The sequence below is a fragment of the Ursus maritimus genome, unplaced genomic scaffold (genome assembly GCF_017311325.1).
Source record: "Ursus maritimus isolate PB19 unplaced genomic scaffold, ASM1731132v1 scaffold_34, whole genome shotgun sequence".
NCBI classification, from domain to species: Eukaryota; Metazoa; Chordata; class Mammalia; order Carnivora; family Ursidae; genus Ursus; species Ursus maritimus.
In genome coordinates, this window is record NW_024426008.1 from 19,819,220 (window position 1) to 19,837,181 (window position 17,962).

Genomic DNA, 17,962 nt, shown 5'->3' on the forward strand with positions numbered 1-17,962 from the left:
GTGGACAAGTCAGTAATGCCGTGTTGGAAGGGTCCGCCTAGCACAGAGCCTGATCTGGACCCTCAATAAGTGTGATTCTTTCTTCTCTTCTCCTTCCTGAGAAAATCCTCCCAAGAATCTATTCTTCCGAATAGACTCTTAACGGCTGAAAGGAGAGGAATCAGAGCCCCCAGGGAAGAAAATGACCCCCCTCCCGCCGTCGTCTTTTCTCTGCCAGTGACCCTCCAAACTTCCAAATCGATCACTGTTCGCTAGGACCGCAGACCCTCCTGGAAAAGCGGGCGGGCGGAGTGGGGGAGGGGGGTTGTTACGCCGCGGGTGCGCGGGTCCAGCTCGGTTCCGAGGCTCGGACCCGGCCACCGGGTCTCAGATCTGCATGCCCACTCCACAGCGCCCCCGCTCGGCCTCTTGCCGCAGGGAGGACGAACCTGCCACTGGTTTCCCCAAGCTGGGTCCCCGAGCAGCGACCCCGCCCCGGGGGTCTCTGGCATTTGGCAGTGCAGTCGCCTGGGGACCACTAGACACTCGGAGAGGATCAAAGCATTCTTGTGGAGACCGAAGCGCCCAGGGATGCACTTTTGTTAGCCTGGCCTCACCTCGACAATAAATTTTTCTGCGAAAGAAGGGGCAGGGGTGGAGGGCCAAGGGGGGCCTGGTGGCTCGGAGGAGGGGACAGGAGTAACACGCACCTGTGCTCCCGCCGCGTTAAATCAGTGTGAAACAAGTGACATCTACCCCTTTCTTGCCCCCTTCCAACCGCTCATCTCCCTCCTTTAGAACACCCGCCTGCTCTAGGGGGTCAGCGTTTTCAAAGAGAATATTTCCTCCCCGCTCTTCAAGTTTATGCAGCACTTTGTTATAAGGGGCGTGCCCTCAGGTGGGGCTTTCCTCTCTCCCTGTCCCCACACACAGGCCTTTTCCATTTTCTCACCCCACCTAGAAGTATAAAAAAATATATGGGACCTAACTTCAGAGGTGATTTGTTTCAACTTCAGGTCTTTCATTTTGCGGAATAACAGATGGAAGCCTAAAGGAGGGAGGGTGAGGAAAGTGGCCCAAGGTCAAGGGTGACTTTAGTTGGCAAAACCAAGGATAGAACAGGAAAATCCTTAGAGAGCCTTAGTACTCCCCCCCCCCCACTTATTTCACAGACGGAAAGAATCCCAGAACTATCTTAGGCCAAGTCAAGTACTTTGTAGAGGTGTCGGTGTTCTCACCAACTGGCTTCGAGGCTCGGGACTCACACTTCAGTCTCTGAGATATATGGACAGTCACTTGCTATCCACAGGAAAGCAGAGACAGAGCCAAGGGCAGTTTGATCCTCTTGCTATCCACCCCTTCCCCACCCCCAGTCGATAGCAGATACTGCGGTACATCTGAGCTGTGGAGGTTACCTTGTCAGGGTCTTCTACTGGTTGGGGTCGAGCTTGAGCATAGGAATGTTTCTGGTAGAAATTGGGAGGAATCCCTCCTGCCAGTAGAGACACTTCTCAGAGAGACTTCCTGGGGCTAACAGCAATGGAAATAGTTTGGGTTTCCCCAAAACCAAACTCAGACCCCAGACTGAGCATATCACACAGAACAGGGCTAGGAAGGCCTGTTTAAATGGCCTGGTAAGTTTTTGCTTAAAATCCTACTTTAGAACCTTAGTGAGTTGTGAGAACCCTCTTTGTCACCAGAACGAATCCTCATTGGATCTGGGCTCTAGGGAACTAACTCTTGTGAAATGGCTCCACATTCCCCTTTTTCACTAGTTGACAGATTTTTTTTTTTTTTTTTGGTTTTGCTTTCACATTTTTGACCAGCATTTTGACTAGACAGGATCAATCTTAGAAGTATGGTGAAGCAGAAATACCACCAAGATGTCAGAACCAGCACTGAAGTTTGTTTCTACTTCTTTCCCTCCTCCTCTTCCTCTTGTCCTCCTTGGACTTTTTTCATGCCCTTGATCTTATTACCATGAGCCATGAGTCCATCAACAGAAGTTAAAGTTTGTTATAGCCTTTAAAGTTTGAGAGAGAATCTGGAAACCACTGAATCTTACTCCTTCACTTTTTAGTCAAGGAATCTGAGGCCCAGCAAGGTGAAAAAAATTGCCCAATGCCTGCTACACATGGATGAAATTAAATTTTCACCATAGTGCCTGACCCCTCCCTGCTTTGCCTCCTCCTCTCTCTCTTGTTTCTTTCTACTTGGTATAGTTAGGCTGTCGGGAAAATATTCAGAGTAATTTCAGCGTGGATAAAGTCTGCCCCCTCCAAATCTTAAACCCCAATATGGGATGGGAATGGGGGGGTGTAAGTTCTCAGAGTTAAGGGTTTACTGTTTCAGTTAGTCATGAGGCTCCCTAGGGGTAGCTGGGGGTCCAGAGCAGGAGCCCCTTGTGTGCGCACAGGGCTTCCCGATGTGGCAACAAGCCACACGTCCTCTCATGGCGACCTTCCATAGCATGGCACTGCCCCTGGGGTAGAACCTAGGCTCCACTACCATTCTTGAGTCTTCTATCTCCCCTGATGACCATTTGGTATGGGTACTGAGAAGGGAAGGAGTTCTGTGGTTGCCTCATCTAGCTGCTCCAGGACCTGCAGTGAATTGAGACCCGTTTCCCAGCGTGGAGGATGAATACTGCCTGGGGGTTGGGAGATCTTTCAGATATGCAAGGGAGGAACGGTTGCTTCACATTTCAGGCATCAAACTCTGTATCCCGCAGCAAAGGGCAATTATTTATTTATTTATTTATTTATTTATTTATTTATTTTTAATTGTATGAAGGCATCTTCGATCGGGAAGTTACAGTGGCCCCTTGGGTCCCCTGTGGCCACTGTGTCGCTGTGTGTCTCCCTAGCAAATCTCATGAGTTTCTCTCAGCCTCAGTTTTCCTTTGCATTTGTAAAACGGGGGGGCCTGAACTAATCATGTCCCTCTCGGTTTTAAATGCCTGTGATTTAAACCCTGCTTCATAGGGAGGAGGGAGGAGAACCCGGATCGCATTGTCCTTTTGTTCAGCTTTTTTTGGACACGCAGAGCAAGGAAAGCGAGAACAGTTATCTCCCGAAAGCTGCCGCCCGCCCGCCCCCTTGCTTGTGACAGGTCGTATATTTGATTACGCAAAGCAAATTGGGAAATCATATCTCTGCAATCCCATCTGGGATTATTTATTTCGCCGCGTCCACAGCCGGTCAAAGTTGTGAGAGGAAACAATGTTAAAAGTAGCTTCCCGCCAGAGGAGGTGGATTCGAGTTCATCTCCAGAGAAACCAGAGCCATAACCGGCCAGAGCAAAGCACTTTTGCGAGACCCAGGAGTTTCCAAGTGTCATTCACCACCCCAGGCGCTCGCGGCAGGTTGATCTAGCTGGCGACTCAGGATGGTGATGCAGGGCAGGGGTCCTCCCGGACCCAGCCTCGTCTCCAGGCCTGGGAAGCTGGAAAGTCGAGCGGTGTGGGGAGGAGATCAAGCTTGGAATTTCCCCCGGCCTCGGGCTTTCTGCAGGCTTCGTCGAGTTAAAATGACAACCACAAACTAATACAAGTGACAACTTCCAGGTACTCCAGGTTCAGTATGGCCGGGTCACCGAGCCAGGGATCTACAGTGTCCTGGCCTTTAAGGTTAGCCCCACTTCGCAGTTGGGGAGAGCGAGGCGCCGAGGGAGGTGAAGGATCTTCTTCGCTACCGCCCAGCCGAGGAGCGGCAGAGCCCGCATTTGAAGCCCCGTCTGCCAGCTCCGAAACCCGGGCGCTCGGCCTCCAAGCCGGGATCGCCCCCGCCGAGCCGCGGCCCGGAAACCGGCGTAGGGGGCCAGGGGGTTGGAGGAACCGGGCTAGAGGTGGCCGGCCCGGCCGCGGAAGCCAAGCGCCCTCGAGTCGCACCCAAGCCGGCGTGGCCACGCGGGCGGGGCGCCGGGGATGCACGCGTGAGCGGGAGCTGATCCGAAACACGCTTCTCTTTTTTTCTTTCTTTATTCTTCTTTTTCTTTTTGGAGGGGTGGGGGTGGTATTTGAAGAAAAAAAAGAAAGACACCCTTATCAAGAAAAAGAAAAAAAAAAATAAACCCTTTCCCCCTTCCGCTTTGTTGTTCAAGTTCCCCCGCTGGACTTGGGAAAGGGGGTCTTTCGCACCGGGTAGGTCCCAGCCGTGCGGGAACGGGAACGGAAGCAGAGAGAGAGAGAGAGGTGCTGAGCAGCTAAGAGAGAAGGAGATTCCTCGGGCCTCCCCCACCCAGCCAGACCCGCAGAGTCAACGGCGGCACCGCTGCTTTGTCATTTACAAGAGGGACTCGGACTAGCAGTTGGTAATTTGGTGTCGGTTTACCAGGCAAAGGACTTCTGTTTCCTCACCTAACAGGTCCTCCACTCAAGGCCTGACCCCTTTTTAGAGACAAACCCGGAGAAAGGAGCTGGATGCCCTGCGCCCTCGCCTTTCAGTCGAGCTCTCGAGGCTTGCGGCGGCCAGGCCCGGGATCAACCAACGAACGTTCATTGAGCTCTTCCTACCAGGTAAAGACTACACCGAGGAAGGCCACTCTTCCCATCTTGCAGATGAGACAACTGAGGCTCAGAAATAGAATTGACCAAGATCACGTGGTCAGTGGAACAACCAGTCTAGAGTCCAGGCTCTCTGACTCCTTCTGCTTCTGCATGTTTAATTTACGAGCCACTTTGTGCAATCTTAGGTTCCTTTTTCATTTTCCCAGAAAAATGGAGATAATTTCTTGTTTAATATCGGAGTTCCTCAGACTTCCTGAAGCTCACCCCAAGATAAAAATGTCCCTTTTCCCACTCCCTTCCCACATACCTCACTTCTAAGCGGTTGTTGGAATTGCGATACTCCGGGGCATTCGGGGCCAGGGAATGGAGTGTAATTCAACTGGATCACAGTTACAGCTGCAGGCCTCCCAGTGGCAGATGGGGTGCGGGGAAGGTGGTACGACAGGTGGGGTAGGGTGGAGGGGACCCGCGGAGTTGGGCAGGGAAGTACAGAGGAAGCAGTGGGGGCTGTCTTGTAGGTTTCTGCTAAGGGTGGGGGAGCGCTGAGAAGGGAACGGCCCTGGGCCCACCCACCTGAAACCTGAGGGCCCAATCCCCTCAGCAAGTTCGAGAGAGCCGCCTACCCCACGTTGGGGCTGGAGAGGCCGGTCCAGCTGACCCACATTTTCAGGACCTTGCTCTCACGGTTTGCTCGCGTCTCAGGAGCCGGTGTCACTGTCCTCGGGTCCTACCACCGCCCACACCCCCAGACCCCATCTCCCGTCCTAGTTTCGCCCGCCCGCATGGTTTACTGTACACAAATCCTTCTTGTTTCCTCCTTATGTAGCAGTTTTACAACTCCAACTAGTTCAAGGGCTGTCTGTCTGGTTTATTTTCTGTTTAGGAAATTGCCACTCAGCGCCCCTTTGCCCTCCCGTTCCTCCCCGTCCCCCTTCCCCTCAATCTATTACCCCACATTAGCAAACTTACTTTCTTGATTTTGTTTCTTAATATTCAAAATAACTAGTGAAGGGCTAATGATTTCATATTCTCCCCTCTCCTCCGGTAAAAGCAATAAATGAAATAAAAGCCTGGGGGTTCCAACCGCGCCCACACGGCGAAGTTTCGTCGTTCACTTTCACGTCGCAGGGGAGAAGCACGGAAATGCGTGTTTGCAAAAGCAGAAATGTAGCTAGCAGGAATAGACGCAGATTAGTTGATACAAACGTGCTGTGTCCTGTTACAGGAGGGTTGCTCATAACGCCAGGTACAAAAATCAGAGGGGGAGCGGGGAATAAAATAAAAAACCGCGGACCCATCGTGAGTCTTTGTGGTTGGAAACGAAGGGCTCCTCCAAGTTTCTGAGACTTCAGAGAAGAGGCCGACCAGTCCATTGCTCTCCCGGAGACCACTACGTGGCCCAGGGCTCCTCTTTGAACCTCAGTTTCATCATTGGAAAAAATGGGGAAAATAACACATTTCTGCTGTGGTTGAGAATTCAAACGCTCTAACGTAGGTGAGCAAATGCACTTCGACAAGTCTAAGAAACTAAGCAAAAGATAACAAAACTCACTGGTGTTATTAGTGGGGCCAAGCGAGAGGCACGAAAGGTCTGCGTGACGCTTTGTCCCCTGTCTGAGCGTGCACAGCTCCCGACTTACCCTCTGAGACGCCCAGAGCAACTGAGCAGCCTACTGCAATAATCAGGACTGTTTCTCTGCTTCCTTCGCTGGACGTCGCAAGACGCTCCGGGGAGAAACACCCGCACGAAGGGAAATCCCAGTGTCTGGTTACCAGGAAAGAATTTTGCAGCTCCGCCAAAGGCTCGAGAATACCTGCGCGTCCCGCTGGCCGATCGCGTTACTTTCACAGTAATCCCTAAAGTACCCCCTTTCCACCGCTCAGAACGTGGTTAACTGCTTTCCACGCGCTCCGAGAAAAGAGATGTTAGAATCAGTTCAGCAATTTCCTTCCTTTAACGCTTCTTTATCGCAAGCCTACTATGTGCTCAGTGCAGTGGAACTCCATTCCCCAATCTCTCCCAAACCGATCCTGAGAGGCATTGCTTATTTAAAGGTGTTACTAGAAGTGCGTCTAAGTGATTTTAAATTCATTTCAAGAAATAAAATGTAACGTTGAGATAGGGGACTAATTCAACATGTTGGAAATTTAACTGTTATTAAACATTTGCGTAGGGATTTTTGAGGCAGACGGTAGAAAGTCTTTTTTTTCCTTTATAAATACATCCATGCACACTAAAAAAAGTCATCCTTAAAAAAAAGCTTCGTTTTAAAACATGCTTAGAGTGAATATATTGCCCTCAAATCTTTTAATGGCATGTATTTCCGTCCCCCCCCATCAACTGTAACAGTAGTTGACATCGGAGAAAAGTGTAAGTGACGTAGGTGACTTGGCGACCTGCCTGCCTCACGGGTTTGATGAAAGTTAATGAGGAACTACCTTGCACTTCAAGGATGAGCGGCGCTAGCCACACAAATATCTACAGATCATTTGTCCGTCAGCCCGGCGCTGTGGTGGTGCAAGGTAACAACTGATTTAGTCTTGCAGGAAAAAGTAGGGTGCCGCTGCGCACGGGATCAGAGAGGCCTCACTTCCGCGCCCAACTTTGGGTTAATTATTGAGTCGCGGAAATACTGGAGATGCTGATAATGTAGAGACCAACACCAGCCTTTCTGACCGCTGCCTTGACTGTTGCCTTCTCTTGTGAACAGTACTATTCGTAAGAGTGTGTTTCTGCTTGTTTTTTACAGTCCGCGAGATAAACTGCGACTTCATCCAAGGAGACGCCGTCACACTTCGGGTTTAACGTTGGGACACAGGACCCGGCTGCACCGAACGCTGCGCGGGAGGATTTTCTGGAGGAGCGTGGAAGGGCGGGGCACGACGGCCGCGAGGAGGCGGAGAGCGCCGGGCCGGCGCGTCTCGGCCAATCAGCGTGCACACCGCCTGACAACCGTCCAATTAGAGGGCGGGGAGCTCGGGGCCCGGAGCCGATAATACTAGGAAAGGGCGCAGAGGCTGACTATTGCAGCAAGGGGCGCTGCGCCGCACGCAGCTGCGTGCGCTCGCCCGCCCGCCCCGAGAGCCCGAGATCTGTGCCAGGCCTGAGCGGCCCAACCTTCCCGCCCAGATTGGGTCAGAGGAAGCCGAAAGCAGCCTCAGCGAGGTGAAGCGCTCGGGGCTGCCAAGGACCGATTAGAACTTTGCAGAGTCCGGGATGTGCGGGGCGAGGCCGCTGAGGACTTGATTCATCTTCTCCACCCTTCTCCCCTATTCCCCATCCACTGGGCTCCAGGCCTCCAGCTGTCAGCCCCCGATTTCGTGGCAGGGTGTGGCGACCCCGGTTTCTGTTTGCAAGCACAGCCAGCAGCCCAAGAGCCAGGTCCCAAGGCTGGATATCTTTTGCCTCGGCTGCTAGCCCGGGCCTCAGAGTCTTGGTGAGTGCTGTGATGTTGCTCGGGGTGTCAGGGAGGGCAAAATCACCTTTTCTTATCTTTTCTGTTTCACTTGCATGTCTTGCCTTTAAGTGCAAACCATGCCTGATGTCTATGGGACCGTGCAGCTCAGCCCTGCGCGGCTCAAGCACTATTGATGCTGGGAGGGCATCTGCCGCTCCTTGCCCAGGGTCCTTATGGGGCTCTGACAGAAGAACAATTTCGGTTCTGAGTTGATTATTTCCTGGGGGTGAGGGGCATGAAAGGACCTTTCCAAGCTCAATAAAGGGTCCTTGTGGTGGTGTAAGAGGATGAAAGGCGCTTGAGTGGCGTAGGATGGTACTTCGCTGGGTCTGAGGGGCCCCTGTGATCTAAAGGAAAATGACTCTCCCGTCGACGTTTTCGTATTCCGCTTGGCCATACTAGTTGGGTGTGGGGAAGCTTGACAAGTGGCCTAGGCCAGCCTAGTTGGGCACAATACTTCTGTGTGTGTGATCAGTGCATTACCTAGGGACTTGTCCCGAACGCGGGTGTAAAGCCAGAGAGGTCTGTGGTTAAAGGTCAGGTGCTCAGAGAGCACTTAGAATCAATAGCTAAAAACCTTCTTGGGTTGGGGATTTCTGGGGGACCTAAAGATACAAGAAAGGCGTTGTGGTGTGGATGTGAGGGACGTGTAGAGAACAGGGCTTTTCAAGGGGCCAGGGGCGGTAGACCAGGAGCTTGGGGCCCAAGGCCGGGGGTCGGTGCCTGACGGCGGTCGGTACGTCCTGGGGGTCATTTCTTGTCTCCGCAGAGTGCAGGAGACTGAGTGTAGGCCGGAGCCAAGCGCAGGGCGCCATGGCCGACCGGCCGGCGGCGGGGCCGGCGGCCGGAGACTGGGAGATCGACGTGGAGAGCCTGGAGCTGGAGGACGACGGCCGCGGGCCGCCGCCGCCGCCGCCTACGCCGCCCGGGCCCAGCCCGCCGTCGGCCGACGGGGATGGCGAGGACGACGAGGACGAGGACGAGGACGACGACGCGGAGGATGAGGGTGACGGCCTGGACGCGGGCGCGTCCCCGGGGGTGCCGGGCCGGCCGGAGCAGCAGCGGGGACCACCGCCGGGGCCAGCCCCCGCGCCGCAGGCCTCGCCGGCGCCGGCCGGGCCCCCGGAGCGCGGCGCAAACGCGAACGCGGGCGGCGGCGCGGAGCCGCGCAAGCTCAGCCGCACGCCCAAGTGCGCGCGCTGCCGCAACCACGGCGTGGTGTCCTGCCTCAAGGGCCACAAGCGCTTCTGCCGCTGGCGCGACTGCCAGTGCGCCAACTGCCTGCTGGTGGTGGAGCGCCAGCGCGTCATGGCCGCCCAGGTGGCGCTCCGGAGGCAGCAGGCCACCGAGGTGCGTACCCGCCGGGTCCGGGGTCGCGCCTCGCCGTGGGATCCGGGCCGCAGTGGGGGTCGGGCGCGGGGAGGGCCGCGGCGCCTGGCGCTTCCTGGGAAGGGGGGGGAGGGCGAGTCTCCGCTCACGGCGGCCTGCGGAGTCGGGGCGGGGTGGAGAGGAGGCCGCGGGCATCGCTGGGGGAACTTGGCCGGAAAGATTTTGTATTGAAAGCAGGTAGAGAGGCCTTGAAAATGTCTCGGAACTTTGTGGGAAGGGATTTTTTTTTTTTTTTTTTTACTTTTATGTTAAAGTTTATTTTGGTGGTGCTGGGGGGAGGACGAGGACAGTGGTTGCTGCCGTGCACCGCTTCTGTCGTCCGTCGCTGCGTTACTAGTGCTGATCTCGGAAGAACCACGCAGCGGGTTGTGCGCGCAGCGCTTCCGCTGTCACGGGCCACTTAAGAGAGGCAGAACGTGCTGCCCATTGTACAGATGAGACCAAAATGGCATGGGACTTTAGGTACCCGAAGCCAGAAGCTTCTGACCTATGAGCCGGTGGAAGGATCCCTGCTGCCTCGCACCTTGGCGCTCCAGCTTTGGGGAGAGCCAGGGTTTTCCTTAAGGGTGAGGCTTTTCTTGAACTTCGCATTTCACATTCCCTTGTGTTCCTGCGCATGCAGAGTTCGGAGCGAGAGAGGCTGCGCGGGGCCCCCTCTCCTAGGTTTAGGGCGTGGGAAGATTTTTGCTTTTACTTTTTGGCGAGGAGGGACTGGGGAGTGGATCCCCGTACACACAGAAGGCAGTGACCCTGCTGGAAAGCTTCCCAAGGCCCCGGAGAGTGTGTGCCGGGTGCCCCAGGTGGCCTTGGCCCTGGGCTGGGCCTACTCCCGCTTGCGGTGCGTTTCACCGCGGTCCCCTGCATCCCTCGCGGGTCCCGCGGCCTGCTGGGCTGGACGCGGGTGTAAAAGGCCTCCGAATACCACCGACCTGGCGGTGAGGGAGGGAGCGAAGTCGGATTTCCCCTTGTCATCCATCCCAGGAGGCCTCTGAGGGTTTTGTCTGCCTTCGTGTATCCCAGTCTCCTGGTGTTTTTGGCCAGGCTTGGGAGAGTTTATGAGACCAGTACCCTCATACCTCTTCTTCAACCCCCTGCACCCCATCGCACCTGCCCTACTGAGAGGAGAAACCAGTTCCGCGTCACTGCTCAATGGCAGGCCACGGGCACCTTTGGCCCTACCTCTAAGTGCCTGGGACGCATCTGTCCCCCACAGCTCTCCTTCAGGGCCTGGCTCCTGTCGTCTCCACTGTGGATTTTGCCTTCCTGTAGGATGTCCCCTAACTTACGGCTGCGGGGTGAATCTGGGGTGACTCTAGCAAAGTGACCCTAGAGAAAATCTGCCCTACTCCCCATCAACTGAAGTTGGTGGCTTCAGAGAGAGCTTCCAGCTTGTTGCCCTGGAATTAAGGGGTGTGGGTGTAAATTTGTTTAGAATCATTTCTACGTGGGATGGGAAAATAAATACATTTAGCCGGGGAGGGTTGCTGACGCCCCTTCCTACTTACTCCCTCCTGTCCCACGATTTCTTTTAGAGCATTGTTGATTATGTTTCTTGTGTTTACAGGACAAGAAGGGGCTTCCCGGGAAACAGAATAATTTCGAGCGCAAAGCCGTGTATCAGAGGCAAGTCAGAGCACCCAGTTTGCTGGCCAAAAGCATTTTAGAAGGTAAAGCAATGCAGAATTATCCTTCAGCCTTTTAAACCAAGTTCTGAGGCATTCCCATTATTCACACATATGGCATTTTTATTAACCTGTGAAGAAGCAATCTGAAGGGAGGGTGCTTTTTATTAGGACGTTTTGCTCTAGGGAGGAAATCAGGATTTGGGAAAATGGATCTCACATACCTCTTGAGGTTTTCGTCACCGATAATTCTGCTGTCTGCTTGGTAGTTACGGGGTTAACATGGAGTGCATTTGAAATTTACCCCAGCGTGAGGGGTGTGCAAAGATCCACTGCCACCTGATCATGGAGTGAGGAGGGAAATAAACTAAAAAAAATTCTTTGGTTGTAGTTGGAGCCAGAAAAAGTCAAGTGAGGAGGTGAACAGCTACCCACACCGATAAAGACCTCTAGTCTGGCTGATCCAACCTCTAATACCACTCTTTTTCATGGTACTGTATTGTTGTCTGGATTAGCTATATAACTGTGGTTATTCCACACCTCAGTTTACCATTTCTGACAGTCAAGCTTGTAGAATCTGGAAGAGGTTTTGAATCAAACGAGAGAAGTGGAGGTTGAAGTTGAATTTGAACAGTGTGAATTCTGTCTCTACCATGTTCTCACTTTCTCTAAAGCCTGGGGATACATTAATTTTTCCAAAAATATTGCTGATTTTTAAAAGCAGCTCTGGGGATGGAGTTTATTTATTGGTCTGATAAATAATATGTTGATCACCTTCCACCATGTAAATAATGGAAAGTTTATATTTGCTCTAATTACTGTCCCTTCATATGATTCAGGTTGGAAAGCAGGCTTTTTTTTTTTTTTTTAAAGTAGATACATGAATTCTGTTTTTTTCTTATGTGGCTTCTGAATTGAGTTGGTTCTACACAGGTTTTAAAGTTTGTTCATGTCTTACCCTGTGCTGTATACTTGTGACCTTAGAATGGTTTCTTACGCATTAAAAATGAATTCGGTTGCAAACTGCGTAAACAGATTTATAGCCATAGGGACCACACGGATGAATTGAAATGGTGCCAAAGCAGCTTGAGGAGTGGGAGGGCTAAATGGAATAGTAAATTCACGTAAATAACTTCCTGGCAAAACCTACCATAGAAATGGAAACATTAATTTTCAAATTTTATTTTATTTGCAAATGAGGACGATGGGTTTGTCACTATGTAAACACAAACATCACAATGGATTCTTCAAACAAATTTGGGAGCAGCCAGTGCTTGGGGTTTAGTGAAATACTCAAAGTATTTTATGCTGCCAGGAATTCTATTTATGTTATGCTAATCTTCGTGTTGTTGTTGTTTTAAACTTTGTCCTTCGTCATAAAATGTGCACTGACTTTTTATTCTAATGATTGCTTGTTTAACCATTTTAGTATCTGGCCAACATGATCAGAACTTGGGAAGAATGTTTCAGATCAGTAATTTTTAGTATAGCTGCCGACCTCCTCTCTGCCTTTACTTTTGTTTGCTTGCTTCTGTCTCCAGCCTGGGGGAGGGGCCTGGTTAAATCACTGCAGAGTCTGTTTGACTAGTTAACAGCTCTTTCCAATTTTCTGTGTTTCTCTGTTTCCTTAAGTCTCTTTTTTTCTCCCCACTAATCTGCTGTAACTTTCTCTTTTTCCCTAGTTCTCCTTGGACTGTTCTACACCTGTAACAATGTGTATTTAATGAACCGTCTTTAGAAAATAGCAGTGCCATCAGCTTTAGGAATAGAGATCTTTTTTTAATAATGGAAAAAGATGACACGGCTAGTAAGAAAGCGTTGACCGAAGCAAGATGAGCAGAGTTGGCTCTTAATATGTAGGAGCCTGGGCAGTGTATTACAGTGTCAGCCAGTGAAGTGTGCCTGTAAAGGTAAACAAACACACCGGTAATGACAAAACAACAATAACAAAAAGTTACAATATGGCTCTCCTGCTCCCCAAAGAGACCTGTTTTAAATTGAGCCTATACTTTTGCTTTCTGTATAAAAGATGAATGTTTTGGAACTGGAAGTTGTTCTTGTTCTGTCGACTTGCAGTGTTTCTGTTGCCTTCTCAGTTTCCAGATTTGTCTTCCCTGGATGTTAATCTCTTTTCCTGTGCAACGCTTGCTTATTTTAGGCTACCGCCCCATTCCAGCCGAGACTTATGTGGGAGGGAGCTTACCCCTACCTCCCCCGGTAAGTGACCGGATGCGGAAAAGGCGGGCCTTTGCTGATAAAGAGTTGGAGAACATTATGCTGGAGAGAGAATATAAAGAGAGGGAGATGCTGGAAGCGTCCCAAGCTGCTGCCTTGTTCCTGCCCAACCGCATGGTGCACGGACCTGAATATAACTCCTACAAAAGCGCCTATAGCCCCACCCCAGTGGAACCGCCAAACAAAGACTTCTGCAACTTTCTGCCCACCTGCCTTGATCTAACCATGCAGTATTCAGGGTCTGGGAATATGGAACTCATTTCTTCCAATGTCAGTGTGGCCACGACTTACAGACAGTATCCCTTGTCCTCGAGATTTTTAGTTTGGCCCAAGTGTGGCCCCATCAGCGACACCCTTCTCTATCAGCAATGCCTGCTGAACACCACCACCTCGGTTCAAGCCCTGAAACCTGGGGCCAGCTGGGACTTGAAGGGGGTGCGAGTCCAGGATGGACTTGTGGCAGAACACGACATGATGCCCCCCAAACAAGAAGGCTCACTGCTGCTGCCTCACGCTCCGGAGGTCCAGGCCTCGAGAAGTGACCTTCAGGGTCACCAGACCGTCCCCGAGAGGTCTGCATTCTCCCCACCCAGACGGAATTTCTCTCCCATTGTTGACACGGACTCCCTGGCAGCTCAAGGGCACATCTTAACCAAGATCAGTAAAGAAAGCACCAGGCACCCTCTGCCACTTAAGCATAATCCATTCCACTCATTATTCCAGCAAACTCTTAATGACAAACCTGGTCCTGAGTTGAAAACACCATTTGTCAAAGAGGCCTTTGAAGAGGTCCCTAAGAAACACAGAGAGTGTTTAGTCAAGGAGAACCAGAAGTACACATTTACAATAGACAGATACGCCAAAGACCTTTTCGTAGCCAAACAAGTTGGAACAAAACTCTCTGTGAATGAACCGCTGTCATTTTCTGTTGAGTCTATTCTTAAGAGGCCTTCATCTGCCATCACTCACGTCTCTCAGTGAAAAGCTGCTTACCCGGAAAGCTGGAATTTCTGCCATCTCAGAGGGTCCTTACCAGTTGCTAATTTTTTTTTTTTTAAAGAAAAAAAGCTAAGATGTTTGTATAAAGAAATTTCTAATGTAAATGGTGATGATTTAAAAAATTATATCTATTCATATGCATGTACTTTTCCTCACATAAGTATATTTAAAGATGGAAATTGCTTACGCGCAAAGTGTAAAGCTCCGTACTTTACACAGCATTTCAAAGAGCAATAAAGTTGACACTGTCTTCTAAAAGACCCAGTATTTGCAGAAGCACCTAGTTGTCTCTGTCTAGATGAAAAACCAGTGTCCATGAAATATGTTCTGTATTTTCCTGTGACTGTGTAGTTTCAGGTGCTCTCAGTGGGTCACTGGGGCCACGGGAGATACCCTATAGTGCCTTAGTTTTGCATTTTAGAGGGTGTATAAATTTAGCTATTTAAGACTGAGGCAAAAATAGCTTTACGGAGAACATAGAACAGATTTGCATGTCTCTAGAATCATAATTTTACATGACTGGACAAAGTGGAATTAATTTGCAGGAAAATCAAGTTTAAGATCTTATTTATATGATGACCTGAGTTCACGGGATGGATGTTGTTTAGCTCTCTGAGTCCTGATTTCCTTTCCTGATGGGATGTGTAGTTGGGGCCTCAGGCTTCCTTCCTAGATTGAACTTTCTATGATTTCTAGGTGGCTGGGGGTCACCAAGCAGGTTCGCTTGTCTGGTGCGGTCAGTTCAAACCACGAGAGTGTGTGGTTGAACCCCTCGGCTCTGTTATCTCACTGTTTGCTCAGGACTGGCGACAGCAGGCCCCAAGAGGCAGGCACAGTCACAACCCATTGGTGTCCGGGGATCAATCTGATGCTCCCACATTGTCACCAGTGCAAAAAGCTTTCAGTGTAGCTTAAAGAAAACTTCACTATTCAAATTGCTTCAGCTGACAGTTGTTGAAACCTGCAGATACTTATCACAGCGTGATGGTGGCTTCTGGAGTCTTAACACCCCCCTCCATTTTTGAGTTCATTATTACCCTCTAGTTTTGCTCACTAAAATAACTGTCGTCCTATATGATTGATAAAATGAGAGTAAGACATTTATGAGAGTATTACATTTATCTCCGAAGACCTCATCTGTGGACCCCAAATGAAGTTCTAAGATGTCACAGTCATTTCAACCTGGAAAATCAAGAGCCAAACATCCCACCTTTAGTTTTGCAATGGAGTGAGGTACTTCCAATTCTCCTCTCGCTTGGGAACAAGAACACTCGTTGGGCATGTGGAATGTGCCAAGAGGTTTGGCAGTTTAAAGAGTTTCTTTCTTGCTCTGGAAAACATTTAAAATTACTTAAAAATGATTTTGCTACTGACGAGCTCACGTAAACCTCCAGGGGTTCTCTGAATTGTTGCTTAAAATTAGAATCGATTTCAAAAACAACAAGCCAAGCCTTAGATTGATTTCCAGTTTGTTCTTGTAAAATAATATTTGGTTTGATTGAGTCAAATTTACTTATTCTTACTATTGCAAAAGCCAGAGCAAATGGAAGTTTGCCAGAGGGAAAGAAAATGAAAGAGGGCAGAGCTCCCAATGACGGAGATTATCATCACTAAGTGGAAATATGTTTTCCAGCTACAAATGCCCTGGTGTCTGGGACAGAATCTAACTTCAGTCACCCCTCCTGCTCCTCCAGTCATCTTTGTTTTATCCATATAGTTGTTAATTTTTATCTTCCTATCGGGAATTTATTTTTTGTGTCCGGTGTGAAGTGTAAACTTAGCATTCCGCCTAACTACCACAGAGGTAATGGGGAAACACATCAGAATAAACCCATTGAAAAAAAATCCCAATGGGGAAGAAAAATCCCAAGGAGAAGGCCTTCTTTTTTTTTTTTTTTTAATAATAATTTTTTATTATGTTATGTTAGTCACCAAGGGAGAAGGCCTTCTTAATTCAAACAGGGATTTCCTCTCTTTCTTACTGTATTTTAATAATTTGAATATTTACATTGGTCATTTTTTTTCCTCCTTTGTGTTTAGTGAACATTTTGGGACAACTTTTTTCTGTCCTCTGTCATTTTAGCCTCATTAAATGAATCCAGTTGGCTGTGGGTATCAGTGGTGTTTCTCTCATTACCAGTGACCAGAATTTTTTTTTAAAGATTTATTTATTTTTGTTAGAGTAAGAGAGCCAGCATGTGAGCGGGGGAGGGGCAGAGGGAGAGAAGCACACTCCGCACTGAGCACAGAGCCCTATGCAGGCCGACGGGGGACTCAAGGAGGGGCTCAACTCAGGGCTCCACACAGGGCTCCATCTGGGGAACTTAAGATCATGACCTGAGGCAAAACCAAGAGTTGGATGCTTAACCGACTGAGCCACCCAGGTGGTCCGTCAGTGATCGGAATTTTATTGTTCTTGAGCATTTATAAGGGTCAGTACATAAAGTAATATAATTATCGTATCGTGCATTAGTTCTGCTGTAATGATGAGTTTTTGGGATTTCAAACCTACCATCAGCCACTCAGTGAGAGATCTGTGCTCGGCTTTTTGCGTCTTTTCATCATTTGAGTTCGATCAATGCTACTGTTTGACTCTGTAGAATCTTTAAAGAACACTGTCATCGACATATCAAATGAAACTTGTGGTTCACTGTAAGCATTTTCTATGTTCAAGGCAATAAATGGATTTGGCTTTCGTTATTTTTAAGAATGTAAAGAAGAATAAAACATGGACCTTTTCCTTGATTTAACTCACAATAAAACAACGCGGCTTTAATGACATATTTTCCTTCCATTTCAACCGGTCAACATGATTTTTTGCTCAGTTTGCAGCTATGGGTAGTTTACAACAGTGCTTCCCAAACGTGGGGATCTTGATAAATGCAGATTCTGATTCTCTGTAGGTCTGGGGAAGGGCCTGAGATGCTGTTCTTCTACCAACCCCCAGGAGATACTGGTGTTGCTGGTCTCCATACTGCACTTTGAGCAGCAAATGTTTACATTTCTGTTATTTCAACACACATTTAATACACTCTTCTGTGGCTTTTGAGTTCGAATGCAGTGGAGTTATCACAAATAATTTAATATATGTGAGTAATTGAAAAAACATTTCCTTCCAAACCCGCAGACTGTACAACATTAAGAGGGAATCATATTGTAAAAGGGGCTTTGGTGGTGATGACGTGTCAATGGAGGTTGATCAGTTGTAACTCATGTGCCACTCTGGTGGGAGATTTGTTAATGGGGGGCACTATGCGTGTGTTGGGATTGGGGGGGATTATGGGAAATCACTATACCTTTCTCTTAATTTTGCCGCGAAGCTAAAACTATTCTAAAAAAAATAAAGGCAATTGAAAGAAAATCCTTATTTAACACTTTGGTGGCAGAAAGAAGTAGGACAAGACCTAGGCATAGTCATAAAGGAGACAAATTGCTTCCCTCTCTCCTTTTTTAAAACTAGAAGACCTTTTAGTTTGGTTAAAAACTATTATTTTTTAACTGTGGTAAAATATGCATCACATAAAATTTATCATTGTAACCATTTTTAAGGGGACAGTTCATTGATATTAAATATATTCACACTGTTGTGCAACCATCACTACCATCCATCTCCAGGACTCTGTCTTGCAAAACTGAGACTCTGTACCCGTTACACAATAACTCCCTCCTCCCCCTGCTCCTGGAAACCATCATTCTACTTTCTGTCTCTATGAATTTGACTACACTAGCTACCTCATATTAAGTGGAACCATTCTGTATTTTTCCCTTTGTGA

General features: G+C 49.2%; 1 protein-coding gene and 1 long non-coding RNA gene across 3 annotated transcripts; both read left to right on the forward strand.

The window, feature by feature from the left end:
* Positions 1-3,136: 3,136 nt before the first annotated feature.
* LOC103663232 lies at positions 3,137-7,406 on the forward strand. Its single transcript, XR_568723.1, has 3 exons — positions 3,137-3,544; positions 4,344-4,495; positions 7,237-7,406. It is a non-coding gene; the product is annotated as an uncharacterized LOC103663232 (long non-coding RNA).
* Positions 7,407-7,523: 117 nt separating this feature from the next.
* DMRT2 (doublesex and mab-3 related transcription factor 2) lies at positions 7,524-16,934 on the forward strand. 2 transcript variants are annotated; one of them, XM_040620288.1, is made up of 4 exons: positions 7,524-7,923; positions 8,714-9,294; positions 10,898-11,000; positions 13,114-16,934. In XM_040620288.1, the coding sequence occupies exons 2-4, from the start codon at positions 8,758-8,760 to the stop codon at positions 14,169-14,171; spliced, it is 1,698 nt and encodes a 565-aa protein (XP_040476222.1). In that variant the 5' UTR covers positions 7,524-7,923; positions 8,714-8,757; the 3' UTR covers positions 14,172-16,934. The 2 variants fall into 2 exon arrangements, with proteins under 2 accessions (XP_040476222.1, XP_008689150.2); XM_008690928.2 differs by lacking the exons at positions 7,524-7,923; positions 8,714-9,294 and adding an exon at positions 9,567-9,899.
* The last annotated feature ends 1,028 nt before the right edge of the window (positions 16,935-17,962 follow it).